Raw genomic sequence first — 22,638 nt, forward strand, 5'->3', positions numbered from 1 at the left:
TGATGGTTGACACAGACACCAACATATCCAAACACAAATGCATTTCCCTATTGCTTTGCAGGGGGTACGCGTCCCCTACCTCCCCATCATAGCAGCTTTCACAATCAATGGCTACATTAGAAGGGAAAGGTTTGAGTAGGATAAAGGCTCAAATGTCTGCCAGGATGCATAAGACAAGAGAAAGAAAATGATATATAAATGCACGATAATGAGATTTTGCAAAACAGAATACTACAAGAACATTGGGGCTACGGTTCCTGGAATTTGGCAAGCCCTGCTATAAGTGCAAATGCACAGCCTTCTTCCTCTCTGTATCACTGACCTTTTCATGCTGAGTAACTCAATTGGCTGCCGAGCCGATAGTCTTTCAAATTCATTTTTCATTATGTCTGTCTGTATTCAAGCAAAAACACAAAAAGGTAAATATATAATTATACATTCTATGAACAGACAAGTACATTTCAGCATTCCTTCACTAAAAGTATCTAGAAAATGTCTGCGGCATTAGAAGAAAAAAGGGCAACACGCAAATATCTGGATTTTCACACCTATATAAGAATGTAAACCTATTTCAGTGATAAAATCTAAAACTATTAGCGATATAGAAGTCTGCACAACGTAAATACAATTATAATGCTTTAGATACAAAGTCTTCAATTTCTGTGCAAAAAAATACCTTACAACTATCTCACACAGTTTTGAATAATTTTGTATTTTATACAAATAAAAGGGCAAAGTGTAGTTTTCTTAGGCCCCACTTTTGGGTGTATGACTCCAGTACTTTAATCGTTATTGTTAATTGGTAAAAAGCAATAAAATGTTGTAAAAAGAGATAACCGTTTTAAATATTAAAAAGCACTTAGACGTTTATATCTATAATATTTTTACACATTTTGAAATTTACAACAATTAAACAGATCATATGGCATGAAAAACAACACTGTTTAAACATGGAATAAACAACATTAGTTCAGTGAGCCAACTGATTTTTTTTTAATTAAAATTGTGGAAAATTTTAAATTTACTTTATAGTTGAATTCAAAACTGATTTTTCCTGTAGAAGATCATGTTGCATCTCATTATTCCAATTTTTAAAGGAATATGACAGTAAAAACAATTCTATCATGTACATGAAAGAGCAACAATATAGGATAACTGATATAACTTCTAAATATTGTATATCATCATTTAAAGCAATGTTCTATTGTACAGTATGCAGGGTCTGTATTACAGTTTAAAGCAAGTTTGTAAGATGTTTGTTTGTTTTTGTAAATGCCACTGACAGCTGAATGTAGACTTTGTATGCACACAGTTCTATGGCTATTTAAGATCAGAGAGCAGCACTGGAAATGCTTGAGAAGTACTAATCTTTTTTTTTTTCCTTCATAAGAAACATGCTTAAAAGCAACGTACTGGGTCTATATAGGGATATAATTAAAAGATGTAATTTCACCTAAAGACAGCAAGTAAGGAAGGAGCTTTGGCAATTTTACTACACCCTGCAATAAACTGTATAGCTCAAGGCATGGGAATTTATTTTGTAGGGCTCTTTTTCTTGTATACTTGAAGAGAATCCTCGGTGTGCTCCAGGGTTAGCTGTCTGCATCAGGAGATGTGCAGCCAGTTTATGCTGGGAGAGCAGTCCATTACCGTTATAATTTGTTCTTTTATATACTGCATAGAACTGATTACACAGAACACAAATGGGTTAAAAATGTACTAAAATGCTGCATAAAAAAAAACATACCCGAAGCAACAATTTAACCACTTGTTCATAATATATTACAGCAGAGTGCGCCTGACATAAGCTGTTGAACCCTAAGGTTAAGAATTTGTCGGCCTTGAAGTTATGTCTTTGCAACCCTGACACAATGTGAAATTATATGATGGTCTGCCATGGTAGGCCGATACCAGTTCAATGCCTGGTATAGTAACCCTTCAAGACCTTCCATCAAAAGGTCCTAAACCATTAAGCAGAGCTAAAAAATGAATGTTCGATTGAAAGCATGCATTGTGTGGCAGTGGCTAAGGACCCAGGAGGGAAGAGACCTTGATGTGGTTCCTGGGCTTGGCTCTTTTAGCCAAACGCGGTAACTAACTCTTCCATTTTTGCTTTAAATCTTAGCCGTGTACAGTCCAGGCCAAAAGTTTTGAGAATGACACAAATATTAATTTTCACGTCTGCTGCCTCAGTTTTTATGATGGCAATCTGCATATACTCCAGAATTTTATAAAGAGTGATCAGATCAATTGCAAGTCCCTCTTTGCCATGAAAATGAACTTAATCCCCAAAAAAACATTCCCACTGGATTTTAGCCATGGCACAAAAGGACCAGCTAACATCATGTCAGTGATTCTCTCTTTAACACGGGTGTCAGTGTTGATGAGGAAAAGGCTGGAGACCACTCTGGCATGCTGATTGAGTTAGAACAACAGACTGGAAGCTTTAAAATGAGGGTGGTGCTTGAAATCATTGTTCTTCCTTTGTTAGCCATGGTTACCTGCAAGGAAAAACGTGCAGTCATCATTGCTTTGCACAAAAGGGGATTCACAGGCAAGGATATTGCTGCTACTAAGATTGCACCTAAAAACAACCATTTATCGGATCATCAAGAACTTCAAGGAGAGAGGTTCAATTGTTGTGAAGAAGGCTTCAGGGCACCCAATAAAGTCCAGCAAGCGCCAGGACCGTCTCCTAAAGTTGATTCAGCTGTGGGATCGGGGCACCACCAGTGCAGAGCTTGCTCAGGAATGGCAGCTGGGATGTGCGAGTGCATCTGCACGTACAGTGAGGCGATTACTTTTGGAGGATGGCCTGGTGTCAAGAAGGGCAGCAAAGAAGCCACTTCTCTCCAGGAAAAACATCTGGGACAGACGGATATAATTCAAAAGTTACAGGGATTGGACTGCGGTAAAGTAGTTTTCTTTGATGAATCCCCATACCGATTGTCTGGGGCATCTGGAAAAAAACCTTGTCCAGAGAAGAAAAGGTGAGCACTACCATCAGTAAAGCATCCTGAGACCATTCATGTGTGGGGTTGCTTCTCAGCCAAGGGAGTGGGCTCACTCACAATTTTGCATAATAAAACATCCATGAATAAAGAATGGTACAAAAACATCCTCCAAGAACAACTTCTCCCAACCATCCAAGAACAGTTTGGTGACAAACAATGTTTTTTCCAGAATGTTGGAGGAGCACCTTGCCATAAGGCAAAAGGGATAACTAAGTGGCTTGGGGAACAAAACATCACAATTTTGGGTTCATGGCCAGAAAGCTCCCCAGACCTTTATACCATTGAGAACTTGTGGTCAATCCTCAAGAGGCGGGTGAACAAACCCCTCACCCCCCACCACACACACACACATATTCTGACAACCTCCAAGCATTGAATATGCAAGAATGGGCTACCATCAGTTAGGATGTGGCCCAGAAGTTGATTGACAGCATGCCAGGGCGAATTGCAAAGGTCTTGAAAAAGAAGGGCCAACACTGCAAATATTGACTCTTTGCATAAACTTAATATAATTGTCAATAAAAGCCTTTGACGCTTATGAAATGCTTGTAATTATACCATAACAACATCTGTGTTTTTAGATCCTTTTTGTCAGAAGCAGCAGACTTTGTGAAAATTAATATTTGTGTAATTCTCAAAACTTTTGGCCAGGACTGTACTAGCAAGAGAGTGCCAGACTTTCTCTGTATACATATGTATGTAAAAGCCATGCCCAATTTTAAAGATGCCATGGGCACCTTTTATTTAATTTGCAACTTTTTGCCATATGAAATTTCTGATCAGGGAACATCGACCAAATGCATTTACAATTATTTGAAATTATCATACAGCTAGAATTCAGGAACAGAATACAGTATAGGAGACAGCCACAAATCCTCTTGCAGCTAAGGAAATAATTAATGTGACATCCTGGCTACTAGGATTTGTCAAGTACAGCCAATCAAACAACTGAAATAGAAACAGAAAGCATGACTTCCCATTTTAAGATCTTACATATAATAGATACTTACCTCAAACGCTGAGAAATCTGGAGTTGGTAAATAACTTAAGTAATTTTTGGTAGGACGGTACCTTCTGGTTTCCTCTTCAACCAATGCGGCTGCCTAATAAAATACAGAAGAAAAACATCAAAATTAAAAATGGTTACACATTCCACATATTGTTATCCTCACCAAGGCCATTTTCACATTTAAAAAAGGCTGAGCACATTGTATTATCATTGACTCTATTATCTGTATTAATTTCATAGAGGATATTACTTGGAAAGATACAGAATCTGATCTATGTTCAAGCACATATTTAAACTACTAATATATTTTTAAAAAATACATATACAAACTTGGCTACTGACTTTAGAGAAATATCACTATCAAAAAACTAGCCGTCTTGATTTCTACTGTGCCATGCTTCTCATACACTAGTTTCCTGAATAATCCCCACTTCCACAACCTTTGGCTTTATTGCCTTACCTGATCATATTCCATATCTAAGATTATATACGGTTATGTACCCCGGTTTACCATAATTCTGATTAACGCAATTTAGGCTGTCCTTTGTTTTTGTTATTTCCTATCGTACATATGTTATAAAAAAATAAATTAAAAAAAAGAGAAACAAGGGGGAAGAAACGAGTGTAAAAGCTTTTGATGATAAGCTGTAAATAAAATGACAAGAGACTTTCTTATGGACATTGTTAAAACACATTACTTGCCTTTTCAGAACAGATTTTGTATCCATAACACCAATGAAATATCATTACTTTTTCCTCAAATGTTGCATCTCTCAATGCATAAGCTGTATTGTATCATACTTTTCCTCTTTTGTATTCTCTTGTAATAAAAAAAAACGTTAAAAAAAATAAAAAAATATACAAATTATTTGTAGGCTAATCTTTCCTCTGAATACGTCATTCAAGCAATGAGTTATTTAGAGTTTAATGTCCCTTAACATCTTGTTTGCTGAAATTTTTTTTCAACTGCCAACTTTCATCCACCATGCCTCTTTTGGAGGAGTCAATCCAGGCTTGGATCTACAGCTGACAAGGCTAGCAATGTACATTATTGTTAGTATAAAGTGTATTGTTTTGCAGTTATCTGCTTAACCTTTTAAAGCCGTTATGACATTCTATTCCGTCATAATTAGACTGGTCTTTAAAGCCGTTATGACAGAATAGAACGTCATAACTAACGGCTGTCCTGAAGCCTTCTGTGCTTCAAGGATTTAATCGCGGTCTGGAGGGCGTTCCTAGGATTGTAGGGACGCCCCCCAGATGCGATCCAATAATTGAAATCTTGCGATCGTATGCACGATCGCGTAGTTTCAATTTGTCTACATCGGAACAGTTGTTCCGATGTAGGCACTTTAACCCTGTCATGAAAGGGTTAAGACAATTATGGAATGATATGAGGGGTTAACCTTAGGTTTACATTTGCTGCACAAGAGAGACATGCAAACAGTTAAGAGAGCATCCTTATTCAATGTACCACACTGCGATTTGGCTTGGTTGTGAGTGGTCATCATTCACAGTGGTAAATATCACCCTTCACATGTTGTGAGGGACTAAACAACACAGCAAGATAGCTGTGACTATCAGGTAAAGATAAATTTGCATCTTGTTAACTTTATATGTATATTAAAAATATTTGTAGGAAAAAGTTTGTAGTGTACATTCATTAAAACCGACAGATTCTAATAAATAAAAGGAAATGTTAAAAATTGGTTGCCTCCATAAAAATAATTTTTAACTCCTTTATGACTGACGTACCCTCAACGTTACTGGTCGTTAAGAGTTTTTCAGGTCAAAGTAGTGCGGCACTTGCAGCAAGCGGCAGGACCACACGATTAGGACCTCCCTTCCCGCTGCAGACTTCCGGGAATAGCGCAGTCTCTCCGCTGGCGGCTAGGCTAGACTATGCTATAAAAAAAAAAAAACCCCATTCAAAGGCCAACAAGGTACAGGGTACATCACTGGTCATTAAGGGGTTAAAGACCTTGACTTGCGGGTGATTCAGGCAATAAATCGCACACTGCCAGTCCTATGTATTTCAATAGCAGCATGGTCTAGTGCCGTTGCTGATATCAGTGAAATCTAACAGCAGCACAAGAGCATCTTTATAGAAATACATAAGGTGAGCAGTGCTCTGACTGCTGGCTGAATCACTCACAAGTCAGTCTTAAAAAAAATTATATATGTTTATGGGAGGCAGCCAATGCAGGAATTAAACCAGATTATTGAAAAGTAATCTTTTAACATAAATAGTGCTTTTTTAAAGTTGACTTTATAATATATTTCATGGACTACAGATTTCCTTTCATTTTATAAAATCTCAAATCTGACAGTTTACAAATCGCTCTAACACTCAAAATTATGTGTTTTTCAGTTATGAGAATTGGAAGAGTACACTGAGTACTTCATAAACCTAATCCTGCTAAGTATATGTCGCTAACATCCGCAGTGGTGATAAGGTATCACAAAATCATGCAATGGTTTCTAACAAAATGACAGTGGCTATCCATGTCTAGTCCAGCTTGGCTCCTCCAGTTATGGCTGGGGTGCTGGCCACTGGAAAACAATTACAGCAAACACAAAGGTTAAGGTGTTGAAAAAGTTTTCATATTCTCTTGGTATGCTACAGTAAAGCATTGTAATTATAAGGCGTCATCTGTCACTTTAACAGCAATATTTAAGAAATCATGAAGACAGACGTGTGTACATCTTAACACAAGAGGCACTTTTAGAAACCTCTACGTACAAACACAATCATTGACTTAGACAGAAGTCTCATGTTTGTTAAAACGCACCCATGATTAAAGCGCAATTTACGGGTATTTGAGCGAATCGGTGAAAGCCATTACTAAATAAACGTAATGTACCGCTATCACTTACCGCCTCTCGCACACCGGGAGCATCATATCCCTGGTCGAAATAGGGCAAAGCATCCACAACCACTTCTCCAGCTACCAGACTGGTACCCGCCATCTTGGTTCCTGGCACGTTTCCCAAACACGCATGCGCAAAAGCCACCCGCAATAGCTGATCCGCTTAACAAAAGTAGGACACTCTACTTCCTTTCTGATTGGTCTCCATAAGTGAAACGGAAGTAACTGCAGAATGGCCAGTTAACAAAAACTGCGCGATTGCGTTGCGTTCCACTTCCTATTACTTTAGTAGTATTTGAGTTTGGTTGAGACTAGATTCTATCCCTCTAAAGGACATTGTCCTTTCTGAGAATGGGATTTAGCTCACTCAGTGTGAAAAAGCTAAATCCCATACTGCTAAAGGACATTTTGCCCCCTAGTGGTCATGTCCTGTATAGGGATGGGAATTAGCCTGCTCACAGTGACAAAGCTAAATCCCATACTGCTAAAGGATATTTTTGCCCCCTAGTGGTCATGTCCTGTATAGGGATGGGAATTAGCCCGCTCACAGTGACAAAGATAGATCCCATACAGCTAAAGGACATCTTGCCCCCTAGTGGTCATGTCCTGTATAGGGATGGGAATTAGCCCGCTCACAGTGACAAAGATAGATCCCATACAGCTAAAGGACATCTTGCCCCCTAGTGGTCATGTCCTGTATAGGGATGGGAATTAGCCCGCTCACAGTGACAAAGATAGATCCCATACTGCTAAAGGACATCTTGCCCTCTAGTGGTCATGCCCTGTATAGGGATTGGAATTAGCCTGTTCACAGTGACAGAGCTAGATCACATACTGCTAAAGGACATTGGCCCCTTAGTGGTCATGTCCTGTATAGGGATAGGGACAGAACTAAATCACATACTGCAAAACATGTTGCCCATATACAGCTTGCTTATACAGCTGTTTATTGTCCCATCTCTTATAGTAACTGAAAGGTGTTATAAGATAGGTATTCCAGTGGCGTTTTAGTACAGAATGATGATGTTTTATTACACTAACATTCCCTATTAAACTTCAAACCTTAAAAGATTCCTCCAGAAAGGACAGAGTGAAGCAGGGCAGGTAGTAAGCAAATCAGGGCATGGTCAGGTGGTCCTCAGCAAAACAGGACGTTTATAAGGGCTGGGAGAGCTGCAGCAGGGACTGCAGGTTATTTTGCTTCCTCATCAATATGACGCATAGGGATTATAAATGGTGAATTCTCTGTAATGACCATAGAAGCCGCTAACATTTACACATTAAATAGAAGACAAGTGGACAAGACAACCCTGGAGTTCTTCAGGCTTTAAGGGCTCCATTTATTAAGTAGTGTGATAACCGCTGCTTTTTACAATCTCCGTCACCTCTGAGTTGACAGAGAGAAATCACCCTGAGCACGCTTGCTTGGGGTGATTGACAGGCCCTTCCCTGCCATGCGGGAAGGGGGTGGCAGTACATACTCTGTAAATTTTGGTACATACAAATAGAGGACATACAGATTTAAGTGTAGAACCCTGTCCACACGGCCAATAGTACACCTGGCCCTTTGTATAAAACGGTTTAGACAAAGGGCCAGGTGTAATATTATACATATACACAGATCTGTACTCACACACACAAACATATACATAGATCTGTACTCACACACACACACACACAAATCTGTACTCACACACACAGATCTGTAAACCACATTATTCTTTGTATGTATTTAGAAGCTATTAGTGTTTCAATGACATATGCTGTGTGCACCCCATGCACCAGCAATCAGACACCACCCTGCTCAGAGAGACTGTGGCATCTTGTATGAAATAAATGGGGGAAATATTCAACAGGGCTTGGTCTTTAAAAAGGTGCCATGTTTAAATGTTTGTGCATAAGGCATAAACAGCATATGTGCATATGCTGCTGATATAGTGATGACAGAATAATTTTCTGTTAATAAAAGTCTATTGTAAAAAAAGTGTTGGTTAAAACCAAAATGTATCACTGTAAAGTGTCTAATTTTATGCTACCAGGTAATGGAGTTGTGCCTTGCATGGTTTCACTATTTTTTTAATCTACACTTGTATTGATAAGACCAGGATATCATATAACTTGTGTTTAGAATGTTCTCTTCGCCAAGTTAAAATCCCTTCTACATGTTTATTGAGATTATGTTCCTAGTACTTAACCCCTTAATGACCGGACCATTTTTCAATTTTCTTACCCTTAATGACAATGGCTATTTTTACATTTCTGCGGTGTTTGTGTTTAGCTGTAATTTTCCTCTTACTCATTTACTGTACCTACACATATTATATACCGTTTTTCTCGCCATTAAATGGACTTTCTAAAGATACCATTATTTTCATCATGTCTTATAATTTACTACAAAAAAAATAATAAAATATGAGGAAAAATTGAAAAAAAACACACTTTTTCTAACTTTGACCCCCAAAATCTGTTACACATCTACAATTACCAAAAAACACCCATGCTAAATAGTTTCTAAATTTTGTCCTGAGTTTAGAAATACCCAATGTTTACATGTTCTTTGCTTTTTTTGCAAGTTATAGGGCCATAAATACAAGTAGCACTTCGCTATTTCCAAACCACTTTTTTTCAAAATTAGCGCTAGTTACATTGGAACCCTGATATCTGTCAGGAATCCCTGAATAGCCATTGACATGTATATATTTTTTGTTAGAAGACAACCCAAAGTATTGATCTAGGCACATTTTGGTATATTTTATGCCACCATTTCACCGCCAAATGCGAGCAAATAAAAAAAAAACTTTACATTTTTCACAATTTTAGGTTTCTCACTGAAATTATTTACAAACAGCTTGTGCTATTATGGCACAAATTGTTGTAAAAGCTTCTTTGGGATCCCCTTTGTTCAGAAATAGCAGACTTATATGGCTTTGGCATTGCTTTTTGGTAATTAGAAGGCCGCTAAATGCTGCTGCGCACCACACGTAAATTATGCCCAGCAGTGAAGGGGTTAATTAGGTAGGTTGTAGGGAGCTTGCAGGGTTAATTTTAGCTTTAGGGTAGAGATCAGCCTCCCACCTGACACATCCCACCCCCTGATCCCTCCCAAACAGCTCTCTTCCCTCCCCCACAAATGTCCCCGCCATCTTAAGTACTGGCAGAAAGTCTGCCAGTACTAAATAAAAGGAGTTTTTTTTTTTTTATAAAAAAAATAAAATATTTTAGCTGTGATGGACTCCTGCCTTAGCCCCAACCTCCATGATCCCCCCCCCCCAGCTCTCTAACCCTCTCCCCTATCTAATTGCGGCCATCTTGGGTACTGGCAGCTGTCTGCCAGTACCCAATTTGCCCCAAAAACAAAAGTATTTTTTCCTCTTTTGGAATTTTTTATGTTTTCTGTAGTGTAGCAGCCCCCCACAATACCCCTATCCCCCTCCCAGATCCTTTTATATTATTTATTTTTAAAATCTTTCCCCCCCCCCCCCTCTTCCCTCCTCATTGGTGTCAGTGGGCAGCTAATGCGCGTGCACATGCACGCGCGCTCCCGGCGTGCACATTGCACTTCTAGGAACCAGATGCCGCGTAGCGATGGGCCGCCCACCCGCCTCCCTGTTACGCTCCCACCCACCAACGAACCGGCACCATCGCTACCGGTGCAGAGAGGGCCACAGAGCGGCTCTCTCTGCATCAGAGTCTTCTAAAAAGGTATTGCAGGATGCCTCCATATGGAGGCATCACTTCAATACCCTGAGATCTGCTGGAAGCGATTGCAATCGCTTCCAGCACTCTGTTAGTCAACTGACTTACCAGGTACGTCCATTGTCATTAACTGCTTGTTAATGCATGACGTACCTGGTACGTCAGTTGTCATTAAGGGGTTAAAGGGATAAAAAAACATTTTTTTTTTCTTTCACGATTTGGATAGAGAATCCAATTTTAAAGAAATTTCCAATTTACATCTATTATGATATTTCCTTAATTGTCTTGGTATCATTTCTTGAAGGAGCAGCAATGCTCTACTGTGATCTGGGTGAGCCAATAACAAGAGGCATATTAGTGCAGCCACCAATCACCAGCTAGCTGACAGAAGTGAATTGCTGCTCCTGTGACTACCTAGGTATGCTTTTCACCAAATCATACCAAGAGAATGAAGCAAATTAGTTAATAGAAGTTAATAGGAAAATTGTTTAAAACTGCATGTTCTGTCCGACTCGTCAGTTTACTCTCTCATTAATATCAGCCCCATTTGAATCATCAGACTATAGCAGCAGTAAGGCAGCTTTTCCCCAATAAAGGCCACAAACCAAACAATACTGTATCTTTATTTTTGCATTTCTCTACATATAAACATGTGATTGGTTTGTCCATTTATAGTTTGATAGCTAAGTTTGCTTGTGTATAATGAGTCTATAGTATGCTTGTGTACAGTGAGTCTATAGTATGCTTGTGTACAGTGAGTCTATAGTATGCTTGTGTATAGAGAGTCTATAGTATGCTTGTGTATAGTGAGTCTATAGTATGCTTGTGTACAGTGAGTCTATAGTATGCTTGTGTACAGTGAGTCTATAGTATGCTTGTGTACAGTGAGTCTATAGTATGCTTGTGTACAGTGAGTCTATAGTATGCTTGTGTATAGTGAGTCTAAAGTGCTTGTGTATAATGAGTCTATATTATGCTTGTGTATAGTGAGTCTATAGTATGCTTGTGTATAATGAGTCTATAGTATGCTTGTGTACAGTGAGTCTATAGTATGCTTGTGTATAGAGTCTATAGTATGCTTGTGTACAGTGAGTCTATAGTATGCTTGTGTACAGTGAGTCTATAGTATGCTTGTGTACAGTGAGTCTATAGTATGCTTGTGTATAGTGAGTCTATAGTAGTGCTTGTGTATAGTGCGTCTATAGTAGTGCTTGTGTATAGTGCGTCTATAGTAGTGCTTGTGTATAGAGTCTATAGTATGCTTGTGTATAGTCTATAGTAGTGCTTGTGTATAGTCTATAGTAGTGCTTGTGTATACTGCGTCTATAGTATGCTTGTGTATAGTGCGTCTATAGTAATGCTTGTGTATAGTGCATCTATAGTAGTGCTTGTGTATAGTGCATCTATAGTAGTGCTTGTGTATAGAGTCTATAGTATGCTTGTGTATAGAGTCTATAGTAGTGCTTGTGTATAGTGCATCTATAGTAGTGCTTGTGTATAGAGTCTATAGTATGCTTGTGTATAGAGAGTCTATAGTAGTGCTTGTGTATAGTGCGTCTATAGTGATGCCGATGACAGTTTTGTAGGAACAGAGAAATATTTATTTTGTACAGAATAAATAAACTTTTATAAAAATTTCTACATCTTTGTTTATAGTCGATATTCTACCCAATGTGTTATGGATCTAAGGGGGATTGTGATTGTTCAGGACAAAACTAAATATCACGTATTAAAGGGACATTCCAGTCAAAATTGAAATGCACTCAGATGAATTACATCCTTGAATAGAAACATATTTGCAATATAAATGTTTTGGCAAAAATGCTTCTAGTAAACGGTATCACTGTTTTAGTGTTAACATTTTTCTCTGCACGTGCATGTGAGGCATAGCTAGATATTCTCAGTTCAACAGTATTTTAAATACTGCAGCTATACAGAGCATCAGTAGGGCTTGTATTATGTCAGCAATTAACATATTGGGTCATTACCAGATGGTACAAGCACCTTAGGCTCTCTGAGCAAGTGTTGTGTATAAAATGCTGGTGCACGGTGCATACTTAAATACACTTTTGAAACAGCGATACCTTTAATTAGAAGCAGTTTTGCTAATACATCTATATTACGGAAATGCTGCTATTCAAAACTTAAATGCATCCATGCAGATTCCAATTTTGTCTGAAATGTCCCTTTAATGCAATTCACAATAACATAAAATGCAATATATTTAAATTAATCAAAAATAATAAAAGGGGCAGTCTATGTGACGCCTCCTTATCTCAGTGCATTTTGAGTTTTTCCACAGCTAGACAGTGCTAGTTCAGGTATGCCATGGAAATAACATTGTGCTCAGTCCTGTGAAGTTATTTATGAGTCAACACAGACTGGCTAAAATGTTAGTCTGTCAAAAGAACTGAAATAAGGGGGCAGTTTGCAGAGGATTAGATACACGGTAATCACAGAGGTAAAAAGTATATTAATATAACTGAGATAAGGGGCAGCTTGCAGAGGATTAGATACAAGGTAATCACAGAGGTAAAAAGTATATTAATATAACTGAGATAAGGGGCAGCTTGCAGAGGATTAGATACAAGGTAATCACAGAGGTAAAAAGTATATTAATATAACTGAGATAAGGGGCAGTTTGCAGAGGATTAGATACAAGGTAATCACAGAGGTAAAATGTGTATTACTAGAACTGTGCTGGTTATGCAAAACTGGGGAATGGGTAATAAAGGGATTATCTGTCTTTATAAACAATAACAATTAAAGAGTAGACTTTCCCTTTAAAACAACTAATGTAAGAGTAAAGTTTTAATCTCCATAAAAGTAATGGTGCAGCCATATTAATAAATAATGACAGTATATTGTAAAGTTGTTTAATTGCACATTATTAAACATTTTATATCACAAAACTAGTGTTTAATGCATATTTAAAGGGATAAAATATGTGCTCCAGCATTTATTTCTAAAGACTTAGGAGCAGGGGTCAGTAGGAGTGAGTCTCAAATGACACTTGAGATAAGACTCCAATTAGCTGCAACCAGGTAGAGCAGGAACACAAGTCTCATCAGGATTTGTCAGCAGGTGTATACTTGGTACTTTGCTGATATATATCACGCACATAACGCACAGTTTAGTTTATTCTTATAGAAGTGCATTTTCTGCTGAACAGACAAAAACTTGTTACATCTTTAGATCTGTGAAGAAAATAAAAATGTTAAACACAAATATAATATTCTACTACCTACCCTCCATACTTACAACCACCCACAAACACAACTTATTTAGAGTTTAAAGGGACATTAAACACTAAATACATGCTAGATAGAATGATGCATTCAAAGAAAACATTAGTCCATGACTAACATGTAGATGTATTTTTTAAAGTTTCATTAGTTGTATAAAAAGTGACAAAATAAGTGTAAAGTTTTAGTGTCTATAAAACACTGGGAGCTGCCATGTTGTAACTTGTGTTACCTTCTCTGCTGTGGCCAATTAGGGTCAGTTATAAATAGGTCATTAGAGTGTGCAGCCAATGGTTGTGCCGGATTTAACAGTGTTCTGCACTTCCATTTCTAACAGGAACTGAAAAGCTCACAATTTCAGAATGAAATTACAGGCAAAGAGGACAAAATAAATAATGAAAGTATATTGCAGAGCTGTTTTATATATACAATTTATCATTTTATATTACCATCTCAAAGTGTTTAATGTCCCTTTAAGAGAGAGCAAAAGAGAGAGATTGAGACAGCAAGAAAAAGTGCAATAAAGAGAGTGACCACACTAGAGAAAGAGCAAAAGAGAAAGCAATGGAGAGGCGAGAGAGGCGAGAGAGAGAGAATGGGGAATGGGTAATAAAGGGATTATCTGTCTTTATAAACAATAACAATTAAAGAGTAGACTTTCCCTTTAAAACAACTAATGTAAGAGTAAAGTTTTAATCTCCATAAAAGTAATGGTGCAGCCATATTAATAAATAATGACAGTATATTGTAAAGTTGTTTAATTGCACATTATTAAACATTTTATATCACAAAACTAGTGCAGAAGCTTAGATACAAGGTAATCACAGAGGTAAAAAGTATATTAATATAACTGAGATAAGGGGCAGCTTGCAGAGGATTAGATACAAGGTAATCACAGAGGTAAAAAGTATATTAATATAACTGAAAGAAGGGGGCAGTTTGCAGAGGATTAGATACACGGTAATCACAGAGGTAAAAAGTATATTAATATAACTGAGATAAGGGGCAGCTTGCAGAGGATTAGATACAAGGTAATCACAGAGGTAAAAAGTATATTAATATAACTGAGATAAGGGGCAGCTTGCAGAGGATTAGATACAAGGTAATCACAGAGGTAAAATGTATATTAATATAACTGAGATAAGGGGCAGTTTGCAGAGGATTAGATACAAGGTAATCACAGAGGTAAAAAGTATATTAATATAACTGAGATAAGGGGCAGTTTGCAGAGGATTAGATACAAGGTAATCACAGAGGTAAAAAGTATATTAATATAACTCAGATAAGGGGCAGTCTGCAGAAGCTTAGATACAAGGTAATCACAGAGGTAAAAAGTATATTAATATAACTGAGATAAGGGGCAGCTTGCAGAGGATTAGATACAAGGTAATCACAGAGGTAAAAAGTATATTAATATAACTGAGATAAGGGGCAGCTTGCATAGGATTAGATACAAGGTAATCACAGAGGTAAAAAGTATATTAATCTAACTGAGATAAGGGGCAGTTTGCAGAGGATTAGATACAAGGTAATCACAGAGGTAAAAAGTATATTAATATAACTGAGATAAGGGGCAGTTTGCAGAGGATTAGATACAAGGTAATCACAGAGGTAAAATGTATATTAATATAACTGAGATAAGGGGCAGTTTGCAGAGGATTAGATACAAGGTAATCACAGAGGTAAAAAGTGTATTAATATAACTGAGATAAGGGGCAGTTTGCAGAGGATTAGATACAAGGTAATCACAGAGGTAAAAAGTATATTAATATAACTGAGATAAGGGGCAGTTTGCAGAGGATTAGATACAAGGTAATCACAGAGGTAAAAAGTATATTAATATAACTGAGATAAGGGGCTGTTTGCAGAGGATTAGATACAAGGTAATCACAGAGGTAAAAAGTATATTAATATAACTGAGATAAGGGGCAGTTTGCAGAGGATTAGATACAAGGTAATCACAGAGGTAAAATGTATATTAATATAACTGAGATAAGGGGCAGTTTGCAGAGGATTAGATACAAGGTAATCAGAGGTAAAAAGTGTATTAATATAACTGAGATAAGGGGCAGTTTGCAGAGGATTAGATACAAGGTAATCACAGAGGTAAAAAGTATATTAATATAACTGAGATAAGGGGCAGTTTGCAGAGGATTAGATACAAGGTAATCACAGAGGTAAAAAGTATATTAATATAACTGAGATAAGGGGCAGTTTGCAGAGGATTAGATACAAGGTAATCACAGAGGTAAAATGTGTATTACTAGAACTGTGCTGGTTATGCAAAACTGGGGAATGGGTAATAAAGGGATTATCTGTCTTTATAAACAATAACAATTAAAGAGTAGACTTTCCCTTTAAAACAACTAATGTAAGAGTAAAGTTTTAATCTCCATAAAAGTAATGGTGCAGCCATATTAATAAATAATGACAGTATATTGTAAAGTTGTTTAATTGCACATTATTAAACATTTTATATCACAAAACTAGTGCAGAAGCTTAGATACAAGGTAATCACAGAGGTAAAAAGTATATTAATATAACTGAGATAAGGGGCAGCTTGCAGAGGATTAGATACAAGGTAATCACAGAGGTAAAAAGTATATTAATATAACTGAAATAAGGGGGCAGTTTGCAGAGGATTAGATACACGGTAATCACAGAGGTAAAAAGTATATTAATATAACTGAGATAAGGGGCAGCTTGCAGAGGATTAGATACAAGGTAATCAGAGAGGTAAAAAGTATATTAATATAACTGAGATAAGGGGCAGCTTGCAGAGGATTAGATACAAGGTAATCACAGAGGTAAAATGTATATTAATATAACTGAGATAAGGGGCAGTTTGCAGAGGATTAGATACAAGGTAATCACAGAGGTAAAAAGTATATTAATATAACTGAGATAAGGGGCAGTTTGCAGAGGATTAGATACAAGGTAATCACAGAGGTAAAAAGTATATTAATATAACTCAGATAAGGGGCAGTCTGCAGAAGCTTAGATACAAGGTAATCACAGAGGTAAAAAGTATATTAATATAACTGAGATAAGGGGCAGCTTGCAGAGGATTAGATACAAGGTAATCACAGAGGTAAAAAGTATATTAATATAACTGAGATAAGGGGCAGCTTGCAGAGGATTAGATACAAGGTAATCACAGAGGTAAAAAGTATATTAATATAACTGAGATAAGGGGCAGTTTGCAGAGGATTAGATACAAGGTAATCACAGAGGTAAAAAGTATATTAATATAACTGAGATAAGGGGCAGTTTGCAGAGGATTAGATACAAGGTAATCACAGAGGTAAAATGTATATTAATATAACTGAGATAAGGGGCAGTTTGCAGAGGATTAGATACAAGGTAATCACAGAGGTAAAAAGTGTATTAATATAACTGAGATAAGGGGCAGTTTGCAGAGGATTAGATACAAGGTAATCACAGAGGTAAAAAGTATATTAATATAACTGAGATAAGGGGCAGTTTGCAGAGGATTAGATACAAGGTAATCACAGAGGTAAAAAGTATATTAATATAACTGAGATAAGGGGCAGTTTGCAGAGGATTAGATACAAGGTAATCACAGAGGTAAAATGTATATTAATATAACTGAGATAAGGGGCAGTTTGCAGAGGATTAGATACAAGGTAATCACAGAGGTAAAAAGTATATTAATATAACTGAGATAAGGGGCAGTTTGCAGAGGATTAGATACAAGGTAATCACAGAGGTAAAATGTGTATTACTAGAACTGTGCTGGTTATGCAAAACTGGGGAATGGGTAATAAAGGGATTATCTGTCTTTATAAACAATAACAATTAAAGAGTAGACTTTCCCTTTAAAACAACTAATGTAAGAGTAAAGTTTTAATCTCCATAAAAGTAATGGTGCAGCCATATTAATAAATAATGACAGTATATTGTAAAGTTGTTTAATTGCACATTATTAAACATTTTATATCACAAAACTAGTGTTTAATGCATATTTAAAGGGATAAAATATGTGCTCCAGCATTTATTTCTAAAGACTTAGGAGCAGGGGTCAGTAGGAGTGAGTCTCAAATGACACTTGAGATAAGACTCCAATTAGCTGCAACCAGGTAGAGCAGGAACACAAATCTCATCAGGATTTGTCAGCAGGTGTATACTTGGTACTTTGCTGATATATATCACGCACATAACGCACAGTTTAGTTTATTCTTATAGAAGTGCATTTTCTGCTGAACAGACAAAAACTTGTTACATCTTTAGATCTGTGAAGAAAATAAAAATGTTAAACACAAATATAATATTCTACTACCTACCCTCCATACTTACAACCACCCACAAACACAACTTATTTAGAGTTTAAAGGGACATTAAACACTAAATACATGCTAGATAGAATGATGCATTCAAAGAAAACATTAGTCCATGACTAACATGTAGATGTATTTTTTAAAGTTTCATTAGTTGTATAAAAAGTGACAAAATAAGTGTAAAGTTTTAGTGTCTATAAAACACTGGGAGCTGCCATGTTGTAACTTGTGTTACCTTCTCTGCTGTGGCCAATTAGGGTCAGTTATAAATAGGTCATTAGAGTGTGCAGCCAATGGTTGTGCCGGATTTAACAGTGTTCTGCACTTCCATTTCTAACAGGAACTGAAAAGCTCACAATTTCAGAATGAAATTACAGGCAAAGAGGACAAAATAAATAATGAAAGTATATTGCAGAGCTGTTTTATATATACAATTTATCATTTTATATTACCATCTCAAAGTGTTTAATGTCCCTTTAAGAGAGAGCAAAAGAGAGAGATTGAGACAGCAAGAAAAAGTGCAATAAAGAGAGTGACCACACTAGAGAAAGAGCAAAAGAGAAAGCAATGGAGAGGCGAGAGAGAGAGAGGCGAGAGAGAGAGAGAGAGAGAGAGGCGAGAGAGAGAGAGAGAGAGAGAGGCGCAAGAGAGAGAGAGAGAGAGAGAGGCGCAAGAGAGAGAGAGAGAGAGGCGCAAGAGAGAGAGAGGCGCAAGAGAGAGAGAGGCGCAAGAGAGAGAGAGGCGCAAGAGAGACGCAAGAGAGAGAGAGACGCGAGAGAGAGAGAGACAAGAGAGAGACGCAAGAGAGAGAGGCGCAAGAGAGAGAGAGGCGCAAGAGAGAGAGAGAGAGAGAGACGCAAGAGAGAGGCGCAAGAGAGAGAGAGGCGCAAGAGAGAGAGAGGCGCAAGAGAGAGAGAGGCGCAAGAGAGAGAGAGGCGCAAGAGAGAGAGAGGCGCAAGAGAGAGAGAGGCGCAAGAGAGAGAGAGAGAGACGCAAGAGAGAGAGAGAGAGACGCAAGAGAGAGAGAGAGAGACGCAAGAGAGAGAGAGAGAGGCGCAAGAGAGAGAGAGAGAGGCGCAAGAGAGAGAGAGAGAGACGCAAGAGAGAGAGAGAGAGACGCAAGAGAGAGAGAGAGAGACGCAAGAGAGAGAGAGAGAGAGAGAGAGAGAGAGGCGCAAGAGAGAGGCGCAAGAGAGAGAGAGAGAGAGACGCAAGAGAGAGAGAGAGAGAGGCGCAAGAGAGAGAGAGGCGCAAGAGAGAGAGAGGCGCAAGAGAGAGAGAGGCGCAAGAGAGAGAGAGGCGCAAGAGAGAGAGAGGCGCAAGAGAGAGGCGCAAGAGAGAGAGAGAGAGAGAGAGAGAGAGAGAGAGAGAGAGAGAGAGAGAGAGAGAGAGAGAGAGAGAGAGAGAGAGAGAGAGAGAGAGAGAGAGAGAGAGAGAGAGAGAGAGAGAGAGAGAGAGAGAGAGAGAGAGAGAGAGAGAGAGAGAGGCAGGAGAGAGAGAGGCAGGAGAGAGAGAGAGAGAGAGAAACAGTGGAGAGAGAGAGAGAAACAGTGGAGAGAGAGAGACGGCTGAGAGAGACGGCTGAGAGAGAGAGAGACGGCTGAGAGAGAGAGAGACGGCTGAGAGAGAGAGAGACGGCTGAGAGAGAGAGAGAGACGGCTGAGAGAGAGAGAGACGGCTGAGAGAGAGAGAGACGGCTGAGAGAGAGAGAGACGGCTGAGAGAGAGAGAGACGGCTGAGAGAGAGAGAGACGGCTGAGAGAGAGAGAGAAGGCTGAGAGAGAGAGAGAAGGCTGAGAGAGAGAGAGAAGGCTGAGAGAGAGAGAGAAGGCTGAGAGAGAGAGAGAGAGAGAGAGAGAGAGAGAGAGAGAGAGAGAGAGAGAGAGAGAGAGAGAGACGGCTGAGAGAGAGAGAAGGCTGAGAGAGAGAGAGAGAGAGAGAGAGAGAGAGAGAGAGAGAGACGGCTGAGAGAGAGAGAGAGAGAGAGAGAGAGAGAGAGAGAGAGAGAGAGAGAGAGAGAGAGAAGGCTGAGAGAGAGAGAAGGCTGAGAGAGAGAGAGAGAGAGAGAGAGAGAGAGAGAGAGAGAGAGAGAGAGAGAGAGAGAGAGAGAGAGGAGAGAGAGAGAGAGAGAAGGCTGAGAGAGAGAGAAGGCTGAGAGAGAGAGAAGGCTGAGAGAGAGAGAGAGAGAGAGAGAGAGAGAGAGAAGGCTGAGAGAGAGAGAGAGAAGGCTGAGAGAGAGAGAGAGAGAAGGCTGAGAGAGAGAGAGAGAGAGAGAGAAGGCTGAGAGAGAGAGAGAGAGAAGGCTGAGAGAGAGAGAGAGAGAGAGAGAAGGCTGAGAGAGAGAGAGAGAAGGCTGAGAGAAAGAGTGAAGGCTGAGAGAAAGAGTGAAGGCTGAGAGAAAGAATGAAGGCTGAGAGAAAGAGTGAAGGCTGAGAGAAAGAGTGAAGGCTGAGAGAAAGAGTGAAGAGAGAGACGGCTGAGAGAGACAGCAAAAGAGAAGAAAAAGACGAGTGACAGCAAGTGTTATAAGCAAGAGAGAGAGACAGCGAGACAGAAAGAATGTGACAGCAAGAGAGAGAAAGCTAGTGACAGAGAGAGAGTGTAAAATAGAATAGTCAGAGAGGAACAGTGACAGCAAGTGACAGGGAGAGAGACAGCAAGGTAGAGAGAAACAGTGTGACAGCAAGGGAGAGAGAGAGACCGCAAGGGAGAGAGACAGACAGCAAGGGAGAGAGAAAAAGAGACAGCGAGAGAGACAGCAAGAGATGGACAACAAGAGTGACATCAAGTGAGAGTGACAGGGAGAGAGGCAGCGTGGGTGACAGACAGAAAATGACAGAGAAAGAGTGACAAGAGAAAATGAGAGACAGAAAAAAAGTGACAGATAGAATGTGAAAGTATGAAAAGAGTGACAGAGAGCGAGAAAAGTGACAAAGAGGGAGAGACAGACACACAAACAGGGACACAGAAAGAAAGAGACACACAGAAAAGTACACTGTGTGTCTGTCATTCTGTGTCTCTGTCTCAGAGAAAATCACATACATAAGGAGACAGACACAGAGACATTTACACACAGGGAAATAGAGAATAATGCCCATTCATACCAGTAACACAGAATACTGTAACTATTCCCCATCAGTCATACACAGAACAGCCATTAACCCCTTCCTTTCCATAATCCCCTTGGTGTCATAGTGTAGTAACACCAGCACATAAAGAAGGTAGTTAAGATATATATATTGACTAACTCCTGTTCTTATGAATTAATGTCCATTTTAAATGCAAGCTTCATATATACAGCTTAACAATTGTAGCTGAATTTCACTAATTATGTACTGACTGATACCCCCACAAACATAAACAAGACAACAAGTTCAGGTTTACTTATCTTAGTGGTTTCCCATTGCTCATCTGCAGTCCCAGATAGCAGCTTCTCTCCTAGAAAATAAAGAATAAAAACAAATGTTGGGCCCCATGTGTAATATTTTCCCACAACCAGTTCTTCCTGTTTCTAGCACAAATCCTAGGCACAGATGAGGTTCCCATTATTCAGAGTTGGAAAAAAAGACAATCTACAAATCTCTGGCTGGCTGTTTTAAAGCAGCCTATAATCAGGATCCCAGCTTCTTCCTTCATGAAAACCGACGTTCTTCTCACTCCTTTTTCACATTAGTGCTTCTTCCATGTCCAGCATAAGCCCAGATAACAACTCCTGACGAAACACAGACAGCAGCAGAAGGAAAACAAGAAATGTCCTCGATTTGAGTCTCCCGCACTTCTCTGCTTCCTCACTCAGCTCTCTGTACCATGTGATCACTGCAGTCACGTGACTGCTGTGATGTCAGAGTGTCCTTTAGAGGGATAGAATCTAGCCGCTACCATTTGAGTTTTTTTGTGGGGTTTTTGATTACCAGCCAGGTTCACTTTTTGCCCTTTTAGTCAGTATGTCAAAACAGAGAAAAAGCAATTTAAAATATATATATATTTTTAGGTTCATTGGTTTCTTAAAATTATGCGTGAAAATTGATAGGTTGTGACTTATTTACAAACGGGTAAAATTTGAGTTTAGCGTTCTAAATTATTTTCTCGGTCTTACTGCATTATTTTACTTCAAAAATTGGTATGGGGGTGCAGTAGCGAATGCAAATTCATCTTAATTTTTGATAATTCAACAGACAAATTATTGGAAACAGAATAATGAATGCTTGGACCACATAAATACATTTATTCTTCCATAGTATTATTAACCCTTTGGCTGCTAGCCATTTCTCAACTGTGTGCTAACTAAGCTGGTTTTGAGCTTTTTGTTGCAGTTCACGTTTAAACACATTTAGAAGTAAAGTTTGTGCAGATTTAAAATATACCATTATTATATGTGTATGTATTATCAGATTTAAAAAATAGCGCATAAAATGTGAAAAAAGTGTATTTTTTTACTCCTGACTCAATAAATAAGAGTATGTAATTTTATTTTTCTAAGCTCTATCATTAACTTTTTAACACCGTT

General features: G+C 38.5%; 1 protein-coding gene across 1 annotated transcript in view; it reads right to left on the reverse strand.

The window, feature by feature from the left end:
• The window catches only part of BCAS2 (BCAS2 pre-mRNA processing factor), a 29,286-nt gene extending 22,034 nt beyond the window's left edge, over positions 1 to 7,252 (reverse strand). Inside the window, exons 1-3 of the mRNA XM_053706564.1 lie at positions 6,901 to 7,252; positions 4,025 to 4,117; positions 323 to 393 (exon numbers count right to left, since the gene is read on the reverse strand). Coding sequence (XP_053562539.1) covers positions 323 to 393; positions 4,025 to 4,117; positions 6,901 to 6,993 — 257 coding nt within the window. The 5' untranslated portion in view covers positions 6,994 to 7,252. The remainder of the gene's footprint in view (positions 1 to 322; positions 394 to 4,024; positions 4,118 to 6,900) is intronic.
• Positions 7,253 to 22,638: the final 15,386 nt, after the last annotated feature.

The sequence above is a fragment of the Bombina bombina genome, chromosome 3 (assembly GCF_027579735.1).
Source record: "Bombina bombina isolate aBomBom1 chromosome 3, aBomBom1.pri, whole genome shotgun sequence".
In the NCBI taxonomy this organism is placed as follows: Eukaryota; Metazoa; Chordata; class Amphibia; order Anura; family Bombinatoridae; genus Bombina; species Bombina bombina.